Below are 24,041 nucleotides of genomic sequence, written 5' to 3'. Positions count from 1 at the left end.
GAGTTAACCATTTAAGTAAATTATGAGAGTGTACCATTGCACTATATTTTTTTTACCAAATAATTCAAAACTGGTTTGATAGTAAACTGATAAATCAAGGGTCTTTGAAGGGTACAGAAATGTTCAATGTTCAAGATGTTCATATTTTGTAATATCCAAGTTTGGTGGTACTTTACTTATGGAAGAGGGAATAGAAAATAAAACCAATATAACTTTTAACAAACTTTATTGTTTGCCAGTTCAATATTCTATCACATTACTACTCAACAAGTGCACCAAAATGTTCAGTCATTGTTTGGTTTGACTTGTGATCACATTAATTGAAACGGCTTTATGTACTTTTTAAAAAGTAACACATAGTTTTGGTTTCTTAAGCACATAAAATGTATTTTCAACACAGCTAAATCAACGAGTAACAAGTAATATTGCATAAATGCAACAATAAAATAGCACTAACATTGATCAGTGTTTGCCAAAATATATTTACTCACTTATGACATTTCTTGTAAACAAGGAACGGAACTAAGCAAAATCTTTTTTTTAAATTACAAGACTATTTTAGTGTAATGAATTAATAGGTTTTATTGGTCTTCAAAATCAGATCTGAAGCAATTTTTTTTACGATTTTAAAATACCATGTAATCAAATTCATCTGAAAAATGTGCATATGGGAGCTATCTTACAGCTTTAATATATTGAGAAACAAGTCATTTTTTATCTTGTTCCCAGCTTTAATAATGCAAACTAAATATGAGCGACTACGTAAAAGGAACTAAATTGTATTTAGTTATTGCTGTTTTGGTTTTATTTCTATCACAGGACTAGAGACTATGTACATTACTTCTATTTTTTACAGCTACAATTCGCATTGCATGTTTTATAAAATAAAGAGATATACAAACAAGGATAAATACCAAATATAATTTAAATTTATTTCAGTAATATTGTAATAGAGGTACTAAGAGGACATATTTTAAGATAAAACCACGTTAACTTCACAATAACTGTTTTGAAAAAATAATTTCATTCAAGAAATTTCTAGAAAATCGAATGGGCTAACATAAAACTAAATTACTGTTTTTCTTATAAACTGTTTTACATTCTAAGCTTATATAAAATTAAATGGATTTTACAACATTATAGTACTGTAATACTCATGTTTATAATTAAAACTGGGCACAAAACAATTTTTGTGTTTAATTCTCCCAATTAAAATGCTGTGTAAAAAACAAAATGTTTGGTATTTATTATTTAAATTTTCAATGGACTGATACAATTTATATCCAACTTCTAAAACATAATTACTAAATTTTACCTGCCTAATGGGCTACACTACAAGCTAGACTAGAGTAGGCCTATAAATGAACTACAGGGAAATTTATTAATTAATCTGTAAGAGGTAATTGACTTTAAGGTTATTGGAATTTTAAAATGACCCAACTGATTACATAACAAAACCAAGATATTTTGGTTCATTATTCAGTTGTTGTTCCTCAAAGTACTGTCGACTTTACAATCGTAAGTAGCACCTTAACAAACCAACACGAAACAAGGCACTGGAGAACTTAGAGAAGTGTTGTAACAAAAGTTGCCACATATACAAGTGTTTTTACACAAACAAACATCTAAGTATTTACACACAAATGCAAACAACTATGTATAGACTATGCACACAGACCTCTAAAAGCTTGATCTTTGGAGATGTCCACAATAAATGTGTTGGAAAAAGGTTTCGGTGTTTTCCACTGAAAATGTAATATACTTCAACTAAACTGTTTCTTTTATTTCATGTTAATTAAAATCCTACTTTCAAATATTTGGACAAAGCACAGAAAAAAACAATTATGGTATCTATTTACCTTACGGGATATGAACTTATTGAAATATGAAATAACGTAGGCCTACTTTAAGTTCTATAACACGCATGGGCCGTGAATGATAAACGTGGCATTCAGCGAAGAAGTTTTTGTTCAAACAACCTCAATTGAAAATGATTTGAATATTTTTATAACAAAAACAAAGCTTGTAACACTCCTCCAGGAGGGTTAAATAGATCAGATTTTTAAATTTTGTTGTGTTTTTTTAGCCTCAAATACCTATTATCAAAGACCTAATAATCTGTGCAGTGATTTACAGATAGCGAAGAGTTTTTACTGTGTAGGCCACATAAGCGATATGTGGTGACTACAGCGATAAAGATAATACAAGCTGCTGATCTTGAACCATCAATGTGACCAGCCCAAGACAAAACCCTAAAACTTAAGTTTTAATAAGTAGGCCTACACAATTTTTAAGGTTATTATTTTATACTTGGAAGCCATCAAATACATTGTTACATCGGAGGGATGCTTATTAGAAAATAGAAAAACGCTCAAACTTTTTAGTTTTTGGGAACGTTGGGTTGTTTACGATTACTAGAAGTGCATGATGCCAGCCGGGTTACATTTCATGTTGCCATGCTATTCATTGTATTGTATCGTAAAAAGCTACGGCTGCTCTTGGGCATAAGCCTTTCTATACCTCTAGCATCACTATCATAATTCAAATATGAATGAAGGATGAGTGTAGAAGGGTGATATGCCTTGTGCAACTGTGTTACTAACAAAGACCATCTGTTTATTTAATCTGAGTAATTTGTGTAAAGCCTATAATCAGTAAGGTACTACATCCACTCATCTGTTTCTAAACATTCAAATATCAGCTGACTTCCCAGAAAAACCAAAAGAATATGCATCATTGGCCAGAACAGAACTAAAAAGTTTGACTGCAGACACAATAGTCATCAATTCCTGCTCGGCAATAGGAGACTTCAAATGTCACCGCTTGGTAGGTGCTCTCCCACTAAATTATGCCTTTCTCGGTGTCAGGCCTGGTTCTAGACATTTTTCTAGTCCCAGAAAACAAAATCACCCCCTAAAAAACTTATATGGTAGTAACTAGAAGGTAAGGACTGTCTCTGGATAAATAAAAACAGATGTGTAAATATAAATGCTTAAGAACATCCAAAACGGACGAACGTCTACCGGACAAGTTCAAGTAGATGACGGAGGGATGTCCGACAGAGGAAGCCATTTTTCATTTGTAGTTATTGTTATTTGGGAATAAAAATAAATCAAGTAGTGGGAGTATGGGCAAGAGTCCCAGCTTATGATGTACGATTTTCCATAATTAACTACTCCTAGAGTCCTACAATTTGGCAAGGTAAATCGTCTTTTAACCTCTATTGTTAAATATATAACACTATAAGAAGTGAAACCTTACGGGCCTACCACCTACAGGGGAACACAAGTCAATTATAGTTCACAGAGATTAAACTAGAAGGTTCATAATGAGATTGGCAAACATTGTTTATTTGTGAGGGTTAGAGATAGGGAGGTGTCGATTCTCAATACAAGCGATACTAGGACATTGGTATCAGTATCGAGAATCGATCGAAAAAATCTTTGCCGATACCAATATCCAACACTCGCCTGCTAAGATCGTTCGATCAAGAAAATAACTGCTTTTGCCACGATTGTGCATGACAAAGATAACGCTTCTGTGACCGCGGGAGACAATGTTTTCTACATGGCTGTGGGGATTAACATAATTTTGCCGCGATCGCGGAAAACGGCGATAATGCCTCGATTTTAGGAGATCATGATTATGTCCACACAACAGCGGGTGAGGACAAGAATTTTGCCGCAATCGGAGGAGATGATGATGATGTCCACATTGCTGTGGGAGATTTTCATAGTGTTATATAGGTATTCAATGTCTCTATGCTCCTTACATTATACAGAACATTGCAGAGCGCTTAGGTACCCTTTTGCTTGGCACCCTACGCAACTTTGACCAGACCCGAAATAAAACAGTTTGGCCAACAGACCCCTAATAATAAACAGTGTTTTCAATGGCAACCAAAGTATATTACTACATGATAAAAAAGGTTACACTTTGAAAATAGACAAAAATTTACCATTCAAAATGATTTAGGTATTGTTATTATCAGTCATGATTTTAAAACAGTACCTTGTTAATTAGTTTTGTATATTTACCATCTCTTTTACAGAAATGGTATGTATATATAAGTCGTTTTAAACTGTTTTTTGAATCTGTGAAATAGTCAGTGAATACTTAAATATTTTAAATAAATTGAAATAGGTACTAAAATATAAACAAAGTACCAAACATAAAAGAAATAATTAACAGTACAACAATTCCTTATACATATCAAATTCACAGTAACAAAAATAGCTATAGAATTTCCATTTGATAATAGGCCTACCTTGAAAGTCATCAAGTTAATTTTAAGTTCCACATATACATTCACAAAATAACTCTTTGTTAACTGTACATAATTAGGCCATTTCTTATATTTACAAATAATGTTTAGCATTAGCAACATGGTGGAAAATATTCAACAGAAATTTGTGTTACAGATTCAAGAGTAACATTTAGAATAAATATACTTTACATCTTACAATGTAACAGAATTATATTTACTTCAGAGGAAATCATATTAAAAATATAATTAGTTCGACATTATGTTCAATTGGCCCTTTAGTCACAATAACCAAGTATATCTTAAGGTAGGTAATTTTTTATATTTTATTTGACCTAATTAGTTCACTTATGATTGTGACAACTTTACGGATTTGTGATACTTTAACACACATATGAGTAAATAAAAATTTAACTGGTACACGATTGTTTAATATCAGTGTGTTTTCAATAGATAAACATATAAATTAATGTGGAATCATTTAATATAAACAACAAAAGTGCCTTTAAGGTTAAGTACCGTTATTATACACGTTGGATGAGTTTAAGCATACAGTTACACAAAGCGAAACCCCCATGAAACTTAAACTATTTATAGACTTTGCTGAATAATTTATTTCGCAAACTTTAAAGAAATTAGGCTCTTTACTTATCGATATTTTAAATAAAATTAAGGGTGTTAAGGTATTTTATTTATTAACTAAATGCGGAACTGCAACTAAAAAATGTTTGTGAGATGTCTATACTTCAAGATATGAAGAAACTTATGAAGCAAAAGGATGAGCTGGTACAGCACAAGAATAAACGACATTAATAAAAGGCCCAGAACTGGGGGCAAATCCCTAACATCGATGTCTTGAACACAGTGCATTGCAACTGACTGAGCCACCAACTCACAAAGTGTAAGATATAAATGCCTTAATCGACTTTCTTCCTCAATCAACTGAGTAACAGCTGAAACCCATCAATGGATACGTCACACTATTAACATTATAAAACAGCTAACACTTCAAACTAATATCATTAGATATTTGATAAAGAAACACGACCTACCAAGTCTAACCTTTTCCTTATTCTGAAACAGTGTAAGGAATAAGAATTCAAACGTAAAATTGAATCTCATGCTGATGAAGGTTTAAGGATTAGAATGCTTTTGAGAATTTATAAAAAAAGGATCTACTTCTATGAGGTTATGGTATAATGATGACAATAAAGTTTATGATCAGGGGTAAAATCTTTTGACCAAGGATGAGTCCACATTTCCAAATCAAAACCTATACTCGTATTAAAAAAAAACTTTATAGTCTTGAAAGTATCAAACATATGTAGGGTTTATTTAATTTTTCAGTCATCTATCAAGTTAATTAGTACATAAGATTGTGTTATTTATATGTTTAGCAAGTAAGAGTTGTTTCTTTGGGTGTAACTTGTGTTGAATGTAATTGTGGGTATGTGGTTTTGACTTGCATTCTAAAATAAACTATTTGTACTTAAATAGATTTCCATCAAGTGTTTACAGATTAGCTTTTAACAAGTACAGTAATAACATATTATATTTGTAACAACATGCCATAGCAAAATGTTAGTTATAACTTTTATGATAGTATAAATCCAGCCGATTCTTTTTATATCTTAAATAACATGAGAATAAACAAAATATTTGGAAAATTAACTATCAAAATAAAAAAAAAAATTAAAAAAAAACAAATATTTTTCATGAACTCGCTTAAGCATTAAATTATAGTTTTCAACAAAGCCTAGACAAATTTTTGGCAACTGGGAAGGCCTGATAAAGGAAATAATGTCTTTCAGGGTAAGGGGACATCAACGGCAATGGTCTACATAAACCGATCAGTTGAAATACATGGAAAAGGCAATTTTCAACTTCAAACATGGCAGAGCGATTAACTGGACACATAAACACTCTAATTCGCCAAGAAGGATCTTAACTGTTTTGCACCTACTTCTACCAGCTACATCTTGACTAGACTAACACTGAACATACAAACGACTAAAGATACTACAGTCATTCTTAGAATTTCAGCTCAGTTTTCAAGACTTTCGGCAAAATGTTTCGTAAAAATAAATTATGGACTTTTTCCAGGATGGAGAGAAGTATACATGATGGAATGTTATAGTAGTCAAGAATATTCAATGAGTTGTAAGTTATGGATCCAAAAAGTTTTGCTCTACCAAATTCTTGATACTAACCAACCTGTTTTCAGAAAACAGTCCAGCCCAAGTTCTGTAGGCCCTATACAACATTAATATTTTACTATCAAAAATAATTTACAAAATTCTCTGTCAGAAATTATATTTTACTACTAAACTATTTTTGCTTTGACATTCTCTTACGCATTTCAGATTTATTTCATTAACTTTCACTATACGAACGGACAGAGTAATTTAGATTCATCTTACAGGATGATTTTTTGATCTGAAAACTGAGCTGATCTATGACGAAACTAAAAATCTGCCAACACAATGTTTAGTACAAGACAAAAAATATGCTTACGTCTATTGTACTAGTGACTCTAACGCCAAACGTCATGGTATTTACAGCAGTCTACATGACTGATCAGGCGTGACTAAGCGTATGTTACGACTTGGTTGTCGCGTTTAGAACTTCCAACGCAACTAAACACTGCTCTTAGGACATGTCTCGGACAAAACAATAATTGAAACCATAAAATTATAGTATTTTACATCAATGTCGTAAAACTAAATATCATTTGTATGTACACATTTATGTTCTCAATGATCAGTCCCTAGACAGAGTAGAAATCGTTGACGGAAGGACAAGAAGGGATAGGGGAATGGAACACAACTAGAAACTAGGAAATAAATGTCGCGAGATAAAATATCTAAACAATAAATTATAAATATACAATTAAAGCCCAAAATATTTAAAGTGTTGAATAATGAGTGAAACGTAACAATTTAACCTTATCTAATTGTATTTAACTAAAAATGTTCCTCTAGTTTTTCAACTAAAACATATCTCGTGTAGCAGTTCAAATAGGTTCTTATTCTTGTATTAATTGAAAACAAATTACAAACCCCAGTTGTAAAATATCCAAAAAAGAAATAACAAAATTAATACATAAAACCTCTCTGGTATACTGATACTATTTTACATAATGTTAACACGTTGATTATGTAGATTTAAAAAAAATATTACAATCCATTGTGACATGTTTGATTATGTAGATTTTCCTCTACATACCTTTAAAACTCCGCTTTACCTTTAAAACTAAAACCTTAAGAAAAAAACAAACATTAACACTGGTTACAAAATAGAATATTGTATAATTCTTTCACTGTGTAACAGATTATTATACTGCATGGAAAAGTAGTTCTTTACTATATTAGAAGTAGTACTATATTATATTAGTAGTGTTGAGTAAAAGATGTTCCTTCAAAATAGTCATTGAAGAAATAACATGTTAAAATTGATTTTGTTCTACATTTATAAATGTAGCACTTATATGAATGAATTCAACAAAGGTATAGCAGAGCTTTAAGGACTAGGATTACACAACTCAGTTCTCTTTTTACTTTTTAATTGAAAATCATGATGCATGATCAGACCTTACTGAATTTTAATCACACATGATTAACTTAAATTATTTTTACAGTGATCTGTATGTATCTTGTCATGATCACACAAATAATATTTTTTTTATATATTGACAGTGTCACCTATTTCTCCAGCTGTGCTGGTTTCTTTGTGAAAATAAAATTCTTGACGTGACGCAAACATTTTGATTGTAGGAAAAAAACAACGGTGATGTAATACAATGATAAAGAACAATTCCCAATTACAATAAACTAATCCAAAACATAAAACATAACTTCAGAAAACCTTCAAACTGTTTAACAGAAAAATATTCTAGTCAAAAATATATTCATAAAAGTATACAGAACACTCATATACCATTATCGAATGTATTACGATATAAAATTTAACGACACAGGCAAAATGTTGTAAAATTTTCCCAAATACAATAATTTGAAATAAATATCGAAAATAATATACATATATAACGAATAGATAACAATATAACAGTATTTAATCTGAAGTGTATAACTGATAGTTAAAATAACAAAACACTAACAGTACATAACAAATTAAGTACAAAGTACAGACTATTTATGTAGCTAGGCTAGACTGGGGGTTGGAGGGGGGTGAGGAGGGTGATGACAAGGGAGAGTCCGGAGAGGTAGCAGGGGTGAGAACTCCCAGAGTTGGGGTCGGAGGGGAGACAGGTCTAGCAGATTTGTCCACAGTTTTAGTGGCTACAACTAAAGTTTTCACAGGCAGACCGAGGCTAGCTATATGTTTTAGTGTCAAGGCTCGGATTGGCTGTATTGTTACCTGACTGCTAGGGACTTGTAATACTTCACCAGTTTGTGTTGTTATTGTTGTCATGTTGGCTCCACTGTGCATCACGGTTGTGTGGTTCTTCAGACCGGAGGCTGTTTTGTAACTTTTACCGCAGTGACATTTGAAACCTTTTCTGACCCTGTAACAGTAACACACAACTATTAAAGACTATATAGATTAAATTGAGGAATTGGATGTGCAAAATAACACTAGAACACTGCAATAAAAACTAGAAATTTTGAATCTCTAAACCAAATCTTCTACCAAGTTTTAGTGGTTTTGAGATTTCAGATTCAGTTTTGACACATCAGTGAATAGTGAATTTAATTGACGTTAGAACCATTTTGTGAACCTATGGTACATGGTACGGTACAGAAAACCTTTACTGATCCAGACCTTATCAATATAAACTTCCCTGAATCCCCCATTTTACAGCAGTTTGCAAATATGTTTTTTTCAGGTGATTTAAGAATATGTCAAGTAAATTACATTGTTCTATTGCAAGATGTTTACAAAAGCTGTAGAGCACACAAATGACACGATTTGATTGGGCTGTTACTTGTTAGGCATACCCATTATGTTATGTTTTTGCCTACTGAATCCTCAAAAAATTTAACAAAAAGGTAAACCAGGCAAGTAACGGTTTAGTATGCTAAAATGTAACTCCAAGAAACATAAACCTACAAATAATATTTTTTTAGACAGGGTGTCCACCAGGCCAACCAGGAAAAATTCATGAGTAATTCATGAGTAAAAAAAAAAATAATTCCAGGTAGTTCAGGTCGTACTTTTCATACTAAAATTTCCAACAAGTTTTCTTGCCAACTCCCGCAATGCTGTTTTAGCGCTAACACAGCTCGCTATTTTAGTTATCGGAAAGAGCATTCTCAGTAAAGAAAAAAAAAATTATGATTGCTGTAATATTGCCTGACACAAGTATTCAATTGTTGCATATTACTGATTATAAAAACTAATACTTAAACCTGCAATTTCTTAATAACTTCCAAAAATAGTGATATGTCGATACCAAAATTTATTGAATCTCTGTACAGACACCTGAAAAATAGATTCTTAATACTGATCATTTCAATTTTACCAAATTGTCTGAAGGATTACTATACCAACCCCTGGCTTTATGTACTTTCATATAGTATAATTTTGGAGTAATGGGTTGTTTTCCAAGTGGCCTACAGAAGTAATATTGCAGAAATTACAAAAATTCCACGTGGCCAATTTATGTTTTAAACCCTTCTAAACACATTAAATAAATACCACGTTAAAGGTAGATAAAGATATTACAAACAAATATTTTTAAAAAACTTTCTAGAAGGTCGTAGCTTAATTTAAATAATTTCCCGCGGTCATCATCGTCAAGCAATATTTTCGGACATTATCATCGTTTCCCGGAATCACGGAAACGTCATCGTCATCTCCCGCGGTCACGAAAACGTCATCTTCGTCTTCCGCGGTCACGGAAATGTCATCGTCGTCTCCTGCGGTCACAGAAATGTCATCGTCATCTTCCGCGATCACGGAAACATCGTCGTCATATCCCGAAGTCATGGAAACGTCATTGTCTGCATGCGCGATCACAGAAATGTCAACGTCGTCTCCTGCGGTCACGGAAACGTCGTCATCATCACCCGCGGTTACGGATACGTCATCGTCGTCTCCCGTGGTCACGGAAACGTCATCGTTGTCTCCCGCGGTGACGGGGAACGTCATCGTCGTCTCCCGCGGTGACGAGAACGTCATCGTCGTCTCTCACGTTCCCGGCAAATAATTCCCAGTTAAATACAAAATTCACGCATAGTTCCCGGTTCAAAAAAATTAACGCATAATTCCCGCTTTTCCCGGTCGGTGGACACCCTGTTAGAATATGTGTTTGTCACTGTTAATCCTTATATCCAGAACATTGACTGGGTAAGGATTGTCTTGAATGTATTAGACCTATTCATTTTCCTCCTAGGTGGGAGGGAGGTCAATCAAACAATCGAGATAACTTTATTCACTCATTTATAACATAAGTAATTCTTCAAGCAGGACTAGTTCCAAACACGGCACCTAAAGAAGTCATTGATAATGTTTGTCATATAAAACCCGTGATCAACTTTGTATTGATACTGTTTCCAGTTCAGTAAATTAGTACTAGGTCAGCTTATCCAGGATTTTCAGTAAAGCATAGCGGGCTATGCAGATTCAGATTCTACATGCAAAAATAAGTCGAAATTGTAGAATAACTTTTTTTTTATTTCGGCTTAGTTTAGCCGTAATCCGCCATTTTGTATTTTTTTGAAAATAATTAATAACTTAAAAGTCCTTTGGAGATATTTTTTTAAAACTTGGTATAAACTTTAAGTGTATAGGAATAAACATTCACCGAAAATATCTTTGATGAGGCTCATCAAATTTCTAAATGGCAGCCATTTAAAATTTTTAAAGTTAAATTCCATGAAAACCAGGCATTAAAACCAAATTTTAAATGGCCGCCATTTTGAAATTTGATGAGCCTGATCAAAGATATTTTTGGACAATGTTTATACCTGTAGCCTTAAAGTTTATATCAAGTTTCATAAAATATCTCCAAGGGCTTTTGAGTTGATAATTATTTTAAAAAAAATACAAAATGGCGGATTGCGGCTAAACTAAGCCGAAATCCAAAAAAAGTTATTCTACATTTTCGACTTATTTTTGCATGTAGAATCTGAATCTGCATAGCCCGCTACGCTTTACTGAAACACCCTGTATAGCCCAGGCAAATTAAAAAAAAAAATTTCATCGCGAAAAATAAGCCATATATCAAACAAAAATATATCAGAATCGGCTGAGCCATTTAGCTGCAGTGCAGTACCTTTTGAAAGTTGGACTATTGTGACCAACATGGCCAAACCCTTAATTCTTTGGTCAGTTTTTGGCTTTTAACTTCTAGCCAGCTATAGAAAAATGTACCAGGAATTTTATTTAAAGATCATTAGAATGATTTTCAATTTATCAGGATCGGCTTAGCCGTTATCGTTTGTTAACAGTTGATTTGGTGCATGTGAAGTTTCTGTACTGACGTAAATTGAAAGCTAGTCTGCAAACGTCTGTAATTAGTTAGGAAGACAAAAAAACTAGAAAGAAAAAAGTACTATAAATTGTTATTTTCAGAGCACCACATGCTTTCATACATATTAAAATATAAAATAAGAGGTTCAATAATAGTAAAATAAAAAAAAAAAATACAGTTCAATGGCAAATTGATTAATACTAACATGGTTATTTCTAGGGATGGACGGGATTGAATTTTTAGTTCGGGACGGGACGGGATGGGATTTGTATTTCCTTCCCGATATTCGGGACGGGATTTTTTCCTGTGCATAAAAAGAAAGTCTTGAGTATTGCAGTTACCAAAAAGACTCACGGTCTCGGCGGGATCGTCGGTATGACTCCTTTGTCACGGCGCGATCGTTGAAGTGACTTCGCCTCCTGCGTTCGCGGATCATCTCTCGCGATAGCGGCGTTATCGTCACTCGAGAAGTGGCAAAATCGCCGACAATCGTACCAAATCCCGCCCCGAAAAATTCCCGAATCAATTGTAATCCCGTCCCGAAAATCGGGAATATTTTTTTCCCGAAAATTTCCCGAAATTTCGGGACCCGTCCATCCCTAGTTATTTCACAATAAGGCGTAGCAAAGATCATTGGTGTGGATTATGGTCAGATACGGCCATCGAACAAGAGGTCATGAGAGCAATATCTTGTAGGCTCTCTGGTGCGAGAGGAATCAACTACGGGACTCTAGCCTGATGGATCGCTGGTATGTCCATCACCTTGGACGTTTAACCATCAAACTGAGGGATATTGTGAGGGATCACCTCCTCAACATCTAATCAGCATGTTGACGTGACAAACTATAGAATATAGAGGGATGATAACAATTTGAATAAATTCAGCGTATCGTTTCTGTGTCATGACCCATTTACTGAAATGAGTTCCCCCATGTCTATCAGCACTGGAGTTGTTGCAGACGATAGTAGCAACAGCTACAGAATATATAAGAAGGGCACAACTATCATAAAAATTGTTAAAAGGCAAACCCTTAAAGACAGTGCAGCAAAACATAAACCTTAAGAGCTGTGAAGGCAACAGCTTAGATCAACCAAGACTCGGCCCCATCAGTCTGGACATAATTTTCCACCACATTCCATTCTACATGAAATCTAAGCCCCAGCTTGAATCGTACTTTCGAAATAGTCTGTATCCACTCGCATTGTTTGATAAAGACAGCATGTTGTGGAGGAGCTGAAAATCTGAACTGTTAAGTTGTTCACTCCAATCACAGTGGATTTCCCTGTGCTCTAGCAGATTAAAACTTCTGACGAAGTTGCAGGAGCAGGTGTTTACTTAATAAAAACCCTATACACGGGTGAGAGCAGCAAATCTGTGAATCAAATTAATTTTGGGTTGGGGACCTTGCCCCCTACAGAAGGGGATGCTCGCCAGCACTCCTTCAGAGCTTATTTACAAGTGCAGCTTTGGAGTAGTAATGTACTAAATCCAGAAGGATGAGGATGGCAAATTACCACCAATGGGTTAACTCCTATCATAACGACTAATACACTGGCTTCTCAATTTCATGTACCTAACCCAACTATCATGCAAATGTAAAAATGGGTGTACGTTAGATTATTGGGTGTGCTCTTTGTAATATATGCATTATGGTTTATAATGTTTTGAATTTAGATTTTAATATTGGCAACAGTGATGCAACAAACAGATTTAATATAAATAAATTAATAGTGTTGGTTGACGATTCAAAATTCATAAACCCAACCAATCACCGATGGCATCACTATCGCAAACTGTCCGAGACAATCCATCCAAACGGTCTCAGATGTCCACCAGCTTCACCATGCAAAATTTATTCCTTCTTTTTACTATGTGAACTGGAAGGAGTTTTCTTATAATTCTGACTTATTATTACACCCCAGTCTATGTAGTGACAAGTTCTTTCTTAAGTGTTATGTTTTATTTGGCGACGAACATGTTAATGGATTCATGGTGTTAGAGCACAGTGGAAGGACTGCCGATATCGTACCAAGTGCTTTATTATTATGATATCAAGTATCGGTATATTGGCTAAAGACAGGAACTACAAACACTTTATTACATTACTTTAAACTTTGGTGGAGTGAATTTTCTGTGAATATTTTATTTTTGTAGGTCGAAGTAGCCCAGACGCCATTATTCATAGAAAAGTTGTTTGACACATCGAAAATGGCAGGACTCATCAGAACAATGTGGCGGAAGAGACTTGGTCGTCCTACATCGAACGTTTGGAAATGTTCATCGATGTTAATGATATTAAATCTGAGATAATTTTGGGAATATTGAATCCAATGTTGTTATTGATCTTTATCAACAATTTCCAAATATATATACAGACAGCTTAGGTTGATGTTGATATATAACTCAAGACGCACCATGGCGATTCTAAGGGGAAAAGTTGTGATCGCACCCGCAAAAGGCTCATAGGGCAGTGTACTCTCACCCTTACGTTAGAACCTTGTGGAAAATTCATAAACATTGTAACTGATGTCATTAATGTCACCCTACAAAAAAACATACGATAATGTTAACCCAATACCTGGTGTTTTATTTTCAGCGTTATGTTCATAGATGTACATTGCTATGAACATATTGGGTTGGGGGTGAATTTTGTGTAAGCATGGTGTCTCAGAGAGGGACTCAATATTGATCTCTCCAAGACAGTCGAAATCCCTTTCACCAGTTAAAAGAACTTGGACTATCTTTCCAGGTTGAAAATTGGCACTACTCAGCAGGGAGTGTCAAGCACAGTAAAGTATTTAGGACTGACACTTTAATCCAAGCTGACGTGGAACAACAACCTGAATAAGCACCGTGTAAGGCTAAATGGGCGCTCATGACGTCCAGGAATTTTTTCTTTTTCAATGCCAGTGACATTTCACGAGAGAAATGTTTAGTGGATGTGCCGGGGATTGAACCCGTCCCTCCCACACCGAAGTCCGAGACGCTAACCACTAAGCTAGCAACACAACCAGATTTGCAGGAACCACTTGGGGAATTGAACCCCACATAGCACTCAAGCTATATGAGGCTGTGGCAAGGCCTCAAACTACCTATCGTTCGCTCCTCTGGTAGAAAAAGGTGAATCGGGTAACTGTCATAGCCAAATTAGAAAGCCTTCAAAAGCCACTGGTGCCTTCAGGAGCAGTCCATCAGCTACTCTAGAAGTCGCTCTTGGGCTGCTACCTCTGGACATCTTTATCAAATCCGAAGCCCTCAAGGCAGCCTACCGTCTGAAGATTGCAAATCTGTGGAGGGACTGCCTGTCTGGGAAGGCCACTGCGCTATTGCCAAAACTGTGTAGCTGTATGTCCTGTGCTTGACATGACCACAGGTGTCCTGAGCACAGAGGCAGTTCTCACCAAACCCTTCACTATTGAATTCCGCTACTGGGATGAGTGGAAACATCAGGAAGGACTTAGATAGTGGTTTTGTCTGATTGTCAGGCTGCTCTTAACCCTTTAAGAATGTTTTTCCATCATTGAAATCTGTAATATGTTTAATTTGGTATAGTTATAAGAATGTGATAAATGTAAAGATTAATAACTGTCATTACTTTGAGTTTTATAAAAAGTGGTTTGCAATGTTCAGTGTCACTTGTCCTAAAAATGTTTCTAATGATTTGTTTCTGTATTCTAAGTATGTTATGCACAAAACTCGAATGGCCCCAAAGAGTAATGCCATGGGAAACATGGGACTGACAAAAAGCAAAGTAAACTACTTTTAGATATTCAAAACTCACAAAATCCCAAAGCTTCCACACGAGAAAAGATACTCTTGAAATTTTTCTGCATACATGATCAACATGAGACTTCCAGTTCAAATTATTGTCAATAAAAAAATCTAGTAATTTAGTTTGATAATCTTCAACATGAGCCAAACTAAGCAACATGCTTTGAGTTTTCTCCCTGGTTACATAGCAACTTATTTGAAGAGAACCAATTTTGAGCTGTGTTGAAGGCACTACTTATTTGTTCCTCAAGACACATTAAGGCCCTGTGTAAAGAGAGTAAGGTTGTGTCATCTACATATACGACAACCTGAAAGGTCGTTAATGAAAACAGTGAATAAAAATGGACCAAGAACAGAACCTTGCGGAACACTGGTATTATTGGTTAGTATTGAAGATTGACACCCATTTGCAGAAACATATTGGGTTCGATTGGAAAGATATGATTGCAGCAACTGAATGGAGCTCTCTGAGATTGTAGTATCGAAGTTTGCTTAATATGATTTTATGAGGAACACAATCAAATGTCTTGCTTAAATCACAAAGCTTAAGAGAGACTGACTCTTTATTTTCAAAAGACAATAGCACTAGATTTTGTTGTTCCTAAAACTATGTTGAAGACGAATAAGAGTGCAGATAAGCTGGAAAATAACAGTACGAGCATGCCATTCCTTGGACTGGAGCCATTCTGTGGTCTAAAGCCGGCCCTGCTTGGTCTGAAGCAGCCAGGTGATGAATCAGACGCTAACATTGGGCAAAAGCACCTTCACCTGGTCAAGGACAAGGGAATAGGCTTACCCAGTTGTTATTGGCAATTGGGGTATGCACAATAAGCGTCGGTTGATGTGCTAGGACCCTGAGTCCACCCACTCCTCTCTCAATACAATACAAATAGGTTGCTATGAAGGTGAACCGGCAATGTTAGTACTAAAAGATAATGGCCCTGAGATTTGTGAAGCCTAGACCGATTCCTTTTGCATCAATGGATAAAATTGAAGCAGAGATAGACCACGTAGAGGACGGTATCTTGTGGGTCAGTAATAGTGAATGGGGAAGTTCAGTTGTTCCAGTAATTAAGAAATCAGGGGAATTACGTTTGGGTGCTGATTTTCAGAGTTCTTTGATAATCAATATGCAGATAATACAATCTTGTCGGAAGGCAGGGATAGAATGCACCCTGGTTGTCTCAATTCCATATCTGAAGACAGGGATATTATATACTGGATATCACCCTTTGTGACAAATAAGAGCAAAGAATGAATCTATATTCTTAAGATTCTGATTATGAGAATTTAGATGAAGTGATCGGTGAAGTGATCGGTAAAGACCTCGTTTTCTAAAAGGCGAAAGAAACCAAAAAATGACTACCATGTACATCTATCTCATTATGATACTATTTCGTTTATTCAACTAATACATGTTATTGTTTTGTTATATTGAATCAAATATATTTCATTGTAATGTCTTCTTATATGTTGAAATTGCAGAACATCATTTTGGATTGTCCAGTTGTCCAGTGTTGGGATGGATCCAGTAAAAGGGAGGTGAGAACGAATCCTATAACTTCTGGAGCCCCAGACAACAATACTAGACTTAAAATTACATAGGAAGTCAAATGCTCTCTTCACCCCTTTCTTGGATCAACCTCTGGATGATTAAAATAATAATTAAACACTATTTATTTAATGATTCATATAATTCATTGACGCTTTGGCCAAATTGGTTAAATTGGTTAACATTAAAAATCAACTGTGGTAACGTGGATGAGCATCTTGGTGAATTAATAACCATTTTATGAATTTATGAATAATTTAATATTCTTCAAACTAATTACAGGTACATTTTTTTGTAGCATGCGTCGTTTAGGAGTTGTAAGCAGAAAACTGAACAAAGAATCAACTTGTTACTTAAAATAGCCCAACTTTTAAAATCTACTGCTGCTCAACCGATTTTGATTCATCTATCTAACACCAATCAATGCATACTATACTGTGCTTAATGGAACAACTAAACAAAAATAAAACTGTCTATCTTGATTACATAAGAGAAAGTAAATGTGGGCCTACAAAGAAAGCCAGGTCTTATAACATTTTCTTTTAGTGAATTCTATGGCTGATTCACATTTTACACCAATCTGAAAGCATTAAATATGGACATTGTTTACCCTGGACAACCATTTGCAGTAGTTATCAAACAGCTGAAAGCGCGTTTTCCCCCAACTTCAGTAACCGCAAACACAGTACAGTCAGGAATAGTATGGTTAAAACGCAGTGCTAAAGTGTTTTCCTACAAATCCGCCAATGTGTTGCGTCACCATCAAATTTGCAGTTCCACAGTACAGTCCTCCTATGGATCAGAAAATGAAGTCTCTTGCGGTATGCTGATGGTCGAAGAGGAAGAGATGGACAAAGATGTGACCATAGCCCTTTCCAAGAGTCAAAAATCCCGAAATGAACTGTTTGGATCTAGGAGCAATAAGGGTGTTTTAGTATTCTTATTAATTGACACCCTATAGACGATGGAGTAAAATTTTAGGAATAAATAAAGATCAGATTTCCTGCCTTGTTGACTTGGTGTGTAGTGATATAACTTCAAAGCCGACAAACAGAACTTCAAAACTAGACATACAGTAAATTAACTGTCATAATTAAGAGTGAACTTAAAAACATCACTGAAACTATCTTTCTCCATATTTCTAATGTAAACAGAATCCAGGTGTGCAGGGTGGCTTGCAACTGACTGCTCTCGAGGCAGTGCTCCCAATCACGCTGCATGCTTCGTGCTGCCCGGTTGGCAGATAGTCGTGCACCACATTGCTAGGAAAACAGTCCTATTGGTTTCAAAGGGATCGTTGTCTCCGGCAACCATGAAGCTTGCTGTGTAACTGGCACTAGGAAAACGCTACTTAAGTTAACAAAAGGTTACTGTAAACTATCAAGTTTTTATGTGCCCCAAGCTATTTAGAAGCACGCAATCCTCACTGATCATGTAAGTGGTTATTCCTGATCTTTTTAGACCATAACTTGTAATTTACAGTTTCTAAGATATTTTTCTAAATTTTGAGTAATTGATAAAAAACACTTACCTTCCATCGTGTTTGTGACCGTTTTTTGAATGGTATTTGATTCCGTTAACGTTTTTATACCTCTTCTTACAGCCAGGTACAGGACAGGCAAATGGCTTTTCCAGGTTGATTCCGTTAGGACCTGGTGAACTTGGTGTTACCATTCTGTAAACAGAAACCAGCTGTGCAAAACACAACATTGATGTTTGAATATGTTAGCAAACAATACAGCAAGTCACAGATGTTATGAGAATGAGATTAAATTGTGAGAGTCAAACTACAAACGATAAGACAAAAAATAAAAGTTAAAAAAAATACAATAGGTGATAGGTAACTTCTAACACATGTCCGATGATGATTAGGACCAATTAAAATTTCATTAGACTAAAATAATGTAGGTTTATGATTGAAATTACAACCCTAACAAATCAATAGAAACAATGTACAAACTACACACTGAAAATGTGTACTACCGTGGTAGCTTGTAATTTTTAATTTTTTGTTTAGTGTAATCTTATAGAACTTCTCCAAGTCAATGGAGTACCAGTATTACTTACTTTTTTAAGCTATTATTGTCCCTAGCTTACATTTTTTTGTAGAGTTTAGGTTTATTGTGAATACTGAATACAAACTAATTCAAACACAAAGAAATAAATTAATAAAACACTACAAGGAAAAGCATATAAGTACAAAAATTAGTAAAATGTTCTTTAGTGCCTTCAAGATAGATGGGAGGACAGTTGACCAACGAAACATGAGGAATGTTAATAACACGACTATCTTCTATATGGACACCATTGGATGGTGAACATGGAATGAAGAGTGTTTTTTAGAAGATAAAACACAGGAAATAATATGTTACTTACTATGGTAATAAATTTATTTCATTGGTACTTTTATTCCATTTAGTGTTTTAAAATAATTAAGGGCATATGGGTGAACTGCTGGCTCGAATAAAGTGCAATCCAGATTTCGATCACTACCTATATAGAAGCTGGAACTGTATTTTGACAGTCACAAAACTGATGTTTGCTTTGAATCCTCCAATATTTGTTGAAATTGGAGAAATTGGAATTTGGTAAAATTGAAAAACCTCAAATTTTCTACATCACAATTTAAGTGAGGAAGGATGAAGTCGTTAACCATAGTTCTATAGTGCTCTTCAATCACAGTAACATCATTACCGGCATCATCTTTGAACAAATGTGGGCCAACAGTCCCTCCCACCGGCCCACAATGCAAACCAACCAGTGACGTTTAATGGAGGCAAAAGCTTTTCAACAAATGTTCTTGGATTTTTTTACTCCAAATCCTGTTGCTTTTTGGGGATACATGAAGCAACTATCGATTAACCATAAGTGTTGGATGATTTGGAAGCAAACATCCGTCATGTGATTACCAGTATACAGGGCCGCTGAATTTTAAAGTGATCGTAAACTGAACTTGCAGATTGGGCCTAATTCGAGCAAGTCACAGTAGCCATATGCCCAAAACTATATAAAAAAAATACACACACAGGAAATGGCTTAAGAGTACCAATGAAATAAATTCATTCCTATGGTAGTTAACCTAAATTTTATGATTAACGGTATCATTTTAATGTTATACTTCTAAAATAACACATTGAGGTGTGTAGAGATGTGATGGACATGCTCCAATCCAAGATATTGCTATCCTCTTGTCAAGATATAAAGCTTTTTCGACTTATGATATAATTACAATACAACTGATCTATTACAGTAACAATCAGTAAAGAACACGGATATCATGCAGATGATACTTTAACCACAAGTAACTACTGTTCTCTAAGCGGATGAACTTTTAAAAAATACTAAAGTCTTGAGGGTTGTTTTTGTACCAAACGGAGAAGGTGTTATGGTATGAACCCCTTGACATGTTTGATCCTTGTAATGTTTCAAGGAGGAATAAGAATGTCTGTGTAAAGGTGACAATGGACTCCTGCCGTTGTTGAAATGGACGACAATCGGTTGGATGATATTTGTACAAAGAGGAGATCAGATTAAGAGTTTACTCATGCTAAAGCAAAGGATTTTATCACCCAGCCAGCTCCTAGGACCCTGGGAAAGGGTGATTGGACAAGCGAGAAAGACCAATTCCATCCAAAAGTACAATCAACATATCAACGTTTACAGGATATTATACTCGAATTAGATCAAATGAACCAAGGCACAAATGAATTCCACACAGGATATATCCTTTAAGAGACCTTATATCAATTACATCCAAATGTACAAACCACGGTACAACATCCAAGTTCATGGTACAACAATAAAAAAAACAGTCCTAGGGAAGAAGTTTGAAACATTTTACTGACAAAGGAATTTACACAAGTAAGACTATCCCTTTTGTTGTCCCTAATTACAACCTCTGTGAAATAAAAAAATCAGAAAGCCAAATAGGTCCAAGTTTGATTTTTACTGTACTTCCAATCATAACTTACTTGCTACCGTAGCGTAGGATGAACTCGGAACTGAACTCTTCTGGGGTGGTCCATGAGTCGTTGCTATCCTCCAACTCACTCATAAGCTCATCGTCATCTGCCTCGCTGCCTGGACATGAAACAACCAAACTTTTAAATAGCATTAGTCAAAACTATCTATTAAAATGCTGTGTGTGTGTTTTATAGGTCTTTGTAAATTTAAAAGAAATATCTCTTGGAATATAACCCTTTAAGCATAGACTAATCAGTCTTTCTTAAGAACCATTTTCAATGGTTTAATTTTGTAAATGTTCTCTTCTACTACAGTGCTTTAAAGAGGCTAACCTGTTTAAACTACATTGAAAGATGATTTTAACCATAACACCTTTACAATATATGCTATTTCATATTCCAAATAGTTTGTACAAAAATTCATAAAAACAAATACAAATACTTAATTTGGTTGGATTTTTGGTAGTTTTATAGTTCAGAGCTAATACAAAATATTACAAAGACTTGTTTTTACCCTCTCTACTAGCAAGTGTCAATTAAAGTAATTAAATTGTTTTTAATCCTCATGATAGAAAAAATTGTCGTTGTTTAAAACTATAAATACCACAGCTATTATTTGTTGTAATTGGCCATTGGTTTTCTTTCTACAGTGAATAGATTCTTTAACTCGAATGTAACTTGTGTAACTGACAAATTCCTAGTTATAAAAACGCCCAATGATTATTTGCATTTCAAGTTCATTGAAGTAAAATCCTATAGAACAATAACTTTTAAATTTTTTAGCATTGATAAAGTCTGTACCTACATCTATATCAATAATTACAGTTCCATCATGTATTTCAATAACAAGTTTGAATTTAAGTTATATAAATATATATGATAAGATGAAGAATCAGCACATTAAGTGTAATATGGGTTATTCTTCAAAACATACAATATCTGAGAAACATTTAAGGTTTACAATAATTAATCTAAGAGATAGGCCTACGAGTAATATGTTTAGAAAAATTGATTCCTTTTCCAGAAAAAAAGGTTACATTTAGGGCAGAGTCTCAAAGAGACAGTGTAAGCGAAAATGATATTTGGATTAGTATAACCTAAATATACAAAACACATGCAATGTAAATATATATATATACCATATCAAAAAACACAATTATTGGATTGATAATGTAATATGTAATGTAAGGAAAGTTTACAAATATACTGAAAGTAAAGTGATTATCTACTTAGTGTTAGTATAGAAGTAATATTATGTAGTGTACAGTGATGAAAATTCAATAAAAACAATGAAATAACCTTGCAAAACAGAACTGTTGCGTCTTTTTATGTAAATTTTTGTCACTTCGATCCAATTTTTGAAATAGTGATGTGTTATCTATTTTACTTATATAGCTACTGTAGTTACTTTTCCATGTCCTATCAAACTTCTTTTCTTCTTTGAAACCCATATATCATAAAATGAGAATAGGCAATCATTATGTCGAAATACGACGATAAAAGCTAATCATTACAACAAATTTCAACCACACAAAAAACCAAAGATACAACACGTGTTAAGCAAACCAATGTTAGTCGATTGAAAAATGATGAGGTAAAACAGAGCTTAGAACTTGCCCGTAATAGCTCGTGATTGAGCTTTCAGAGGTCTAATTTTTGGCGTAACCTCAATGATTGCGACTGAAACTGGTTTGGCTGGACTCACCCGTGAAACCGGAACTTCAACTAAAAATTAAAAAATCTAAAATATGTTAATACCCTTTTTTATAAACTTAAACACTGTTAGTAAATTTAAGTAAATTTTTGTTTAAGGAAAGTTTAATTAGGATGCTCGCTCCATTTTGACAAAACACTAAGCCATGAAGCACCACTTAGTGTTTAAATGCTTGGTTTTCCTTTAAGTGGGATTAGTTTCATATAGCTTACCAAATTAGTGGCGAGTGAGGTATGTACAATAAGCTTTGGTTGACGTGCTAGGACCCTGAGTCTTACTATAATACCTCTTACAATACAATACAATGTTTAATTGTATAACAAGCTCAATAGAAACATTGACTTTTAGACACCAGTGTACGCATCCCATTTATATGGTGACAATTAAGTCTTAAGACAACTTTATAACTTTTAAAGGAAAAGAGATATCACAACCAAATTTGGCATCTCTTTACTGATAATAGTACCGTAAGCTACTTTTATGTGTAAATAGTGATGGGATATCACCTATGGGGGACGGCCCATAGGGAGTAAGTTGAAAATTTTAAAGGTAAGCATAGGTGCCACCAACTGGATCTCAAATGGACAACCGAGTCAAAAATGGCAGCCGTCCAAAGATTTCTCTTATTTGCCTATTTTCTCTCTTATTTTTTGAATACTATGGTTATTTTTAAAATTTAAAATATGCTATAGATTACAATAACTTTATATTTTTGCGAGGCTTCTTTAAACTGTGGATGTAATTGAAACTAAACAAAAATCAATAATAATTAATTGGCAAACATGTGTTCTGTAAGTGGTTTGATTCAATGTTCGTTTTACATCCAAACTGTTGGAACCTGCTTGGAAATAACAACTTACACATGGAAATGGAATGTTTTATTATATCATCAAAGATAGTACTTAGTGCCCTTTGAGTTCCAGAAACATAAATTTTAAAATTTTGATCGCAGAGTGTTTTTAAAATAACAATAAAACTAGGACAGTTTCACCCTTTCAGATTAAATTTGCACATTATACCAGGCTACATAATTTATGTTGATCAAATAGGGACAACATATATTTATAGAAGGGATAATAATTAAAATTTACAATTTATAGTAACTCATTACAACTTTACTTTGACCTACTTCCAATTTATGTAAACAATATTTTTCAAATCAAATTCATTAGACAAACTCTTTCCTAATTAAGTTCATTCAAATGCATGTATTAATTAGGAAATTATTTCTAGCATAAAATATATTTGCTTTAAAACAACCTTGATTCTAAACTCAACAGTAAGTGAAGATATAGCTTATCTCAGGGTCAAGGCGGCTCATATCAGCTACAATGGCTAGGTC

General features: G+C 34.3%; 1 protein-coding gene across 2 annotated transcripts in view; it reads right to left on the bottom strand.

Moving 5' to 3' along the window:
• Positions 1-216: 216 nt before the first annotated feature.
• LOC128998471 (juxtaposed with another zinc finger protein 1) overlaps positions 217-24,041 on the bottom strand; it is a 33,478-nt gene continuing 9,653 nt past the window's right edge. Inside the window, exons 3-6 of one of the 2 annotated variants that reach the window (XM_054424605.1) lie at positions 22,599-22,710; positions 20,995-21,099; positions 18,555-18,698; positions 217-8,789 (exon numbers count right to left, since the gene is read on the bottom strand). In XM_054424605.1, coding sequence (XP_054280580.1) covers positions 8,417-8,789; positions 18,555-18,698; positions 20,995-21,099; positions 22,599-22,710 — 734 coding nt within the window. In that variant the 3' untranslated portion in view covers positions 217-8,416. Of the gene's footprint in view, positions 8,790-18,554; positions 18,699-20,994; positions 21,104-22,598; positions 22,711-24,041 lie in introns of both variants that reach the window. The other variant, XM_054424606.1, reaches the window with a different exon arrangement.

This window comes from Macrosteles quadrilineatus, unplaced genomic scaffold (genome assembly GCF_028750875.1).
Source record: "Macrosteles quadrilineatus isolate MER2022 unplaced genomic scaffold, UCM_ALF_1.0 Scaffold_7__1_contigs__length_78375512, whole genome shotgun sequence".
In the NCBI taxonomy this organism is placed as follows: domain Eukaryota; kingdom Metazoa; phylum Arthropoda; class Insecta; order Hemiptera; family Cicadellidae; genus Macrosteles; species Macrosteles quadrilineatus.
This window is presented reverse-complemented; position numbering and strand designations above follow the sequence as displayed.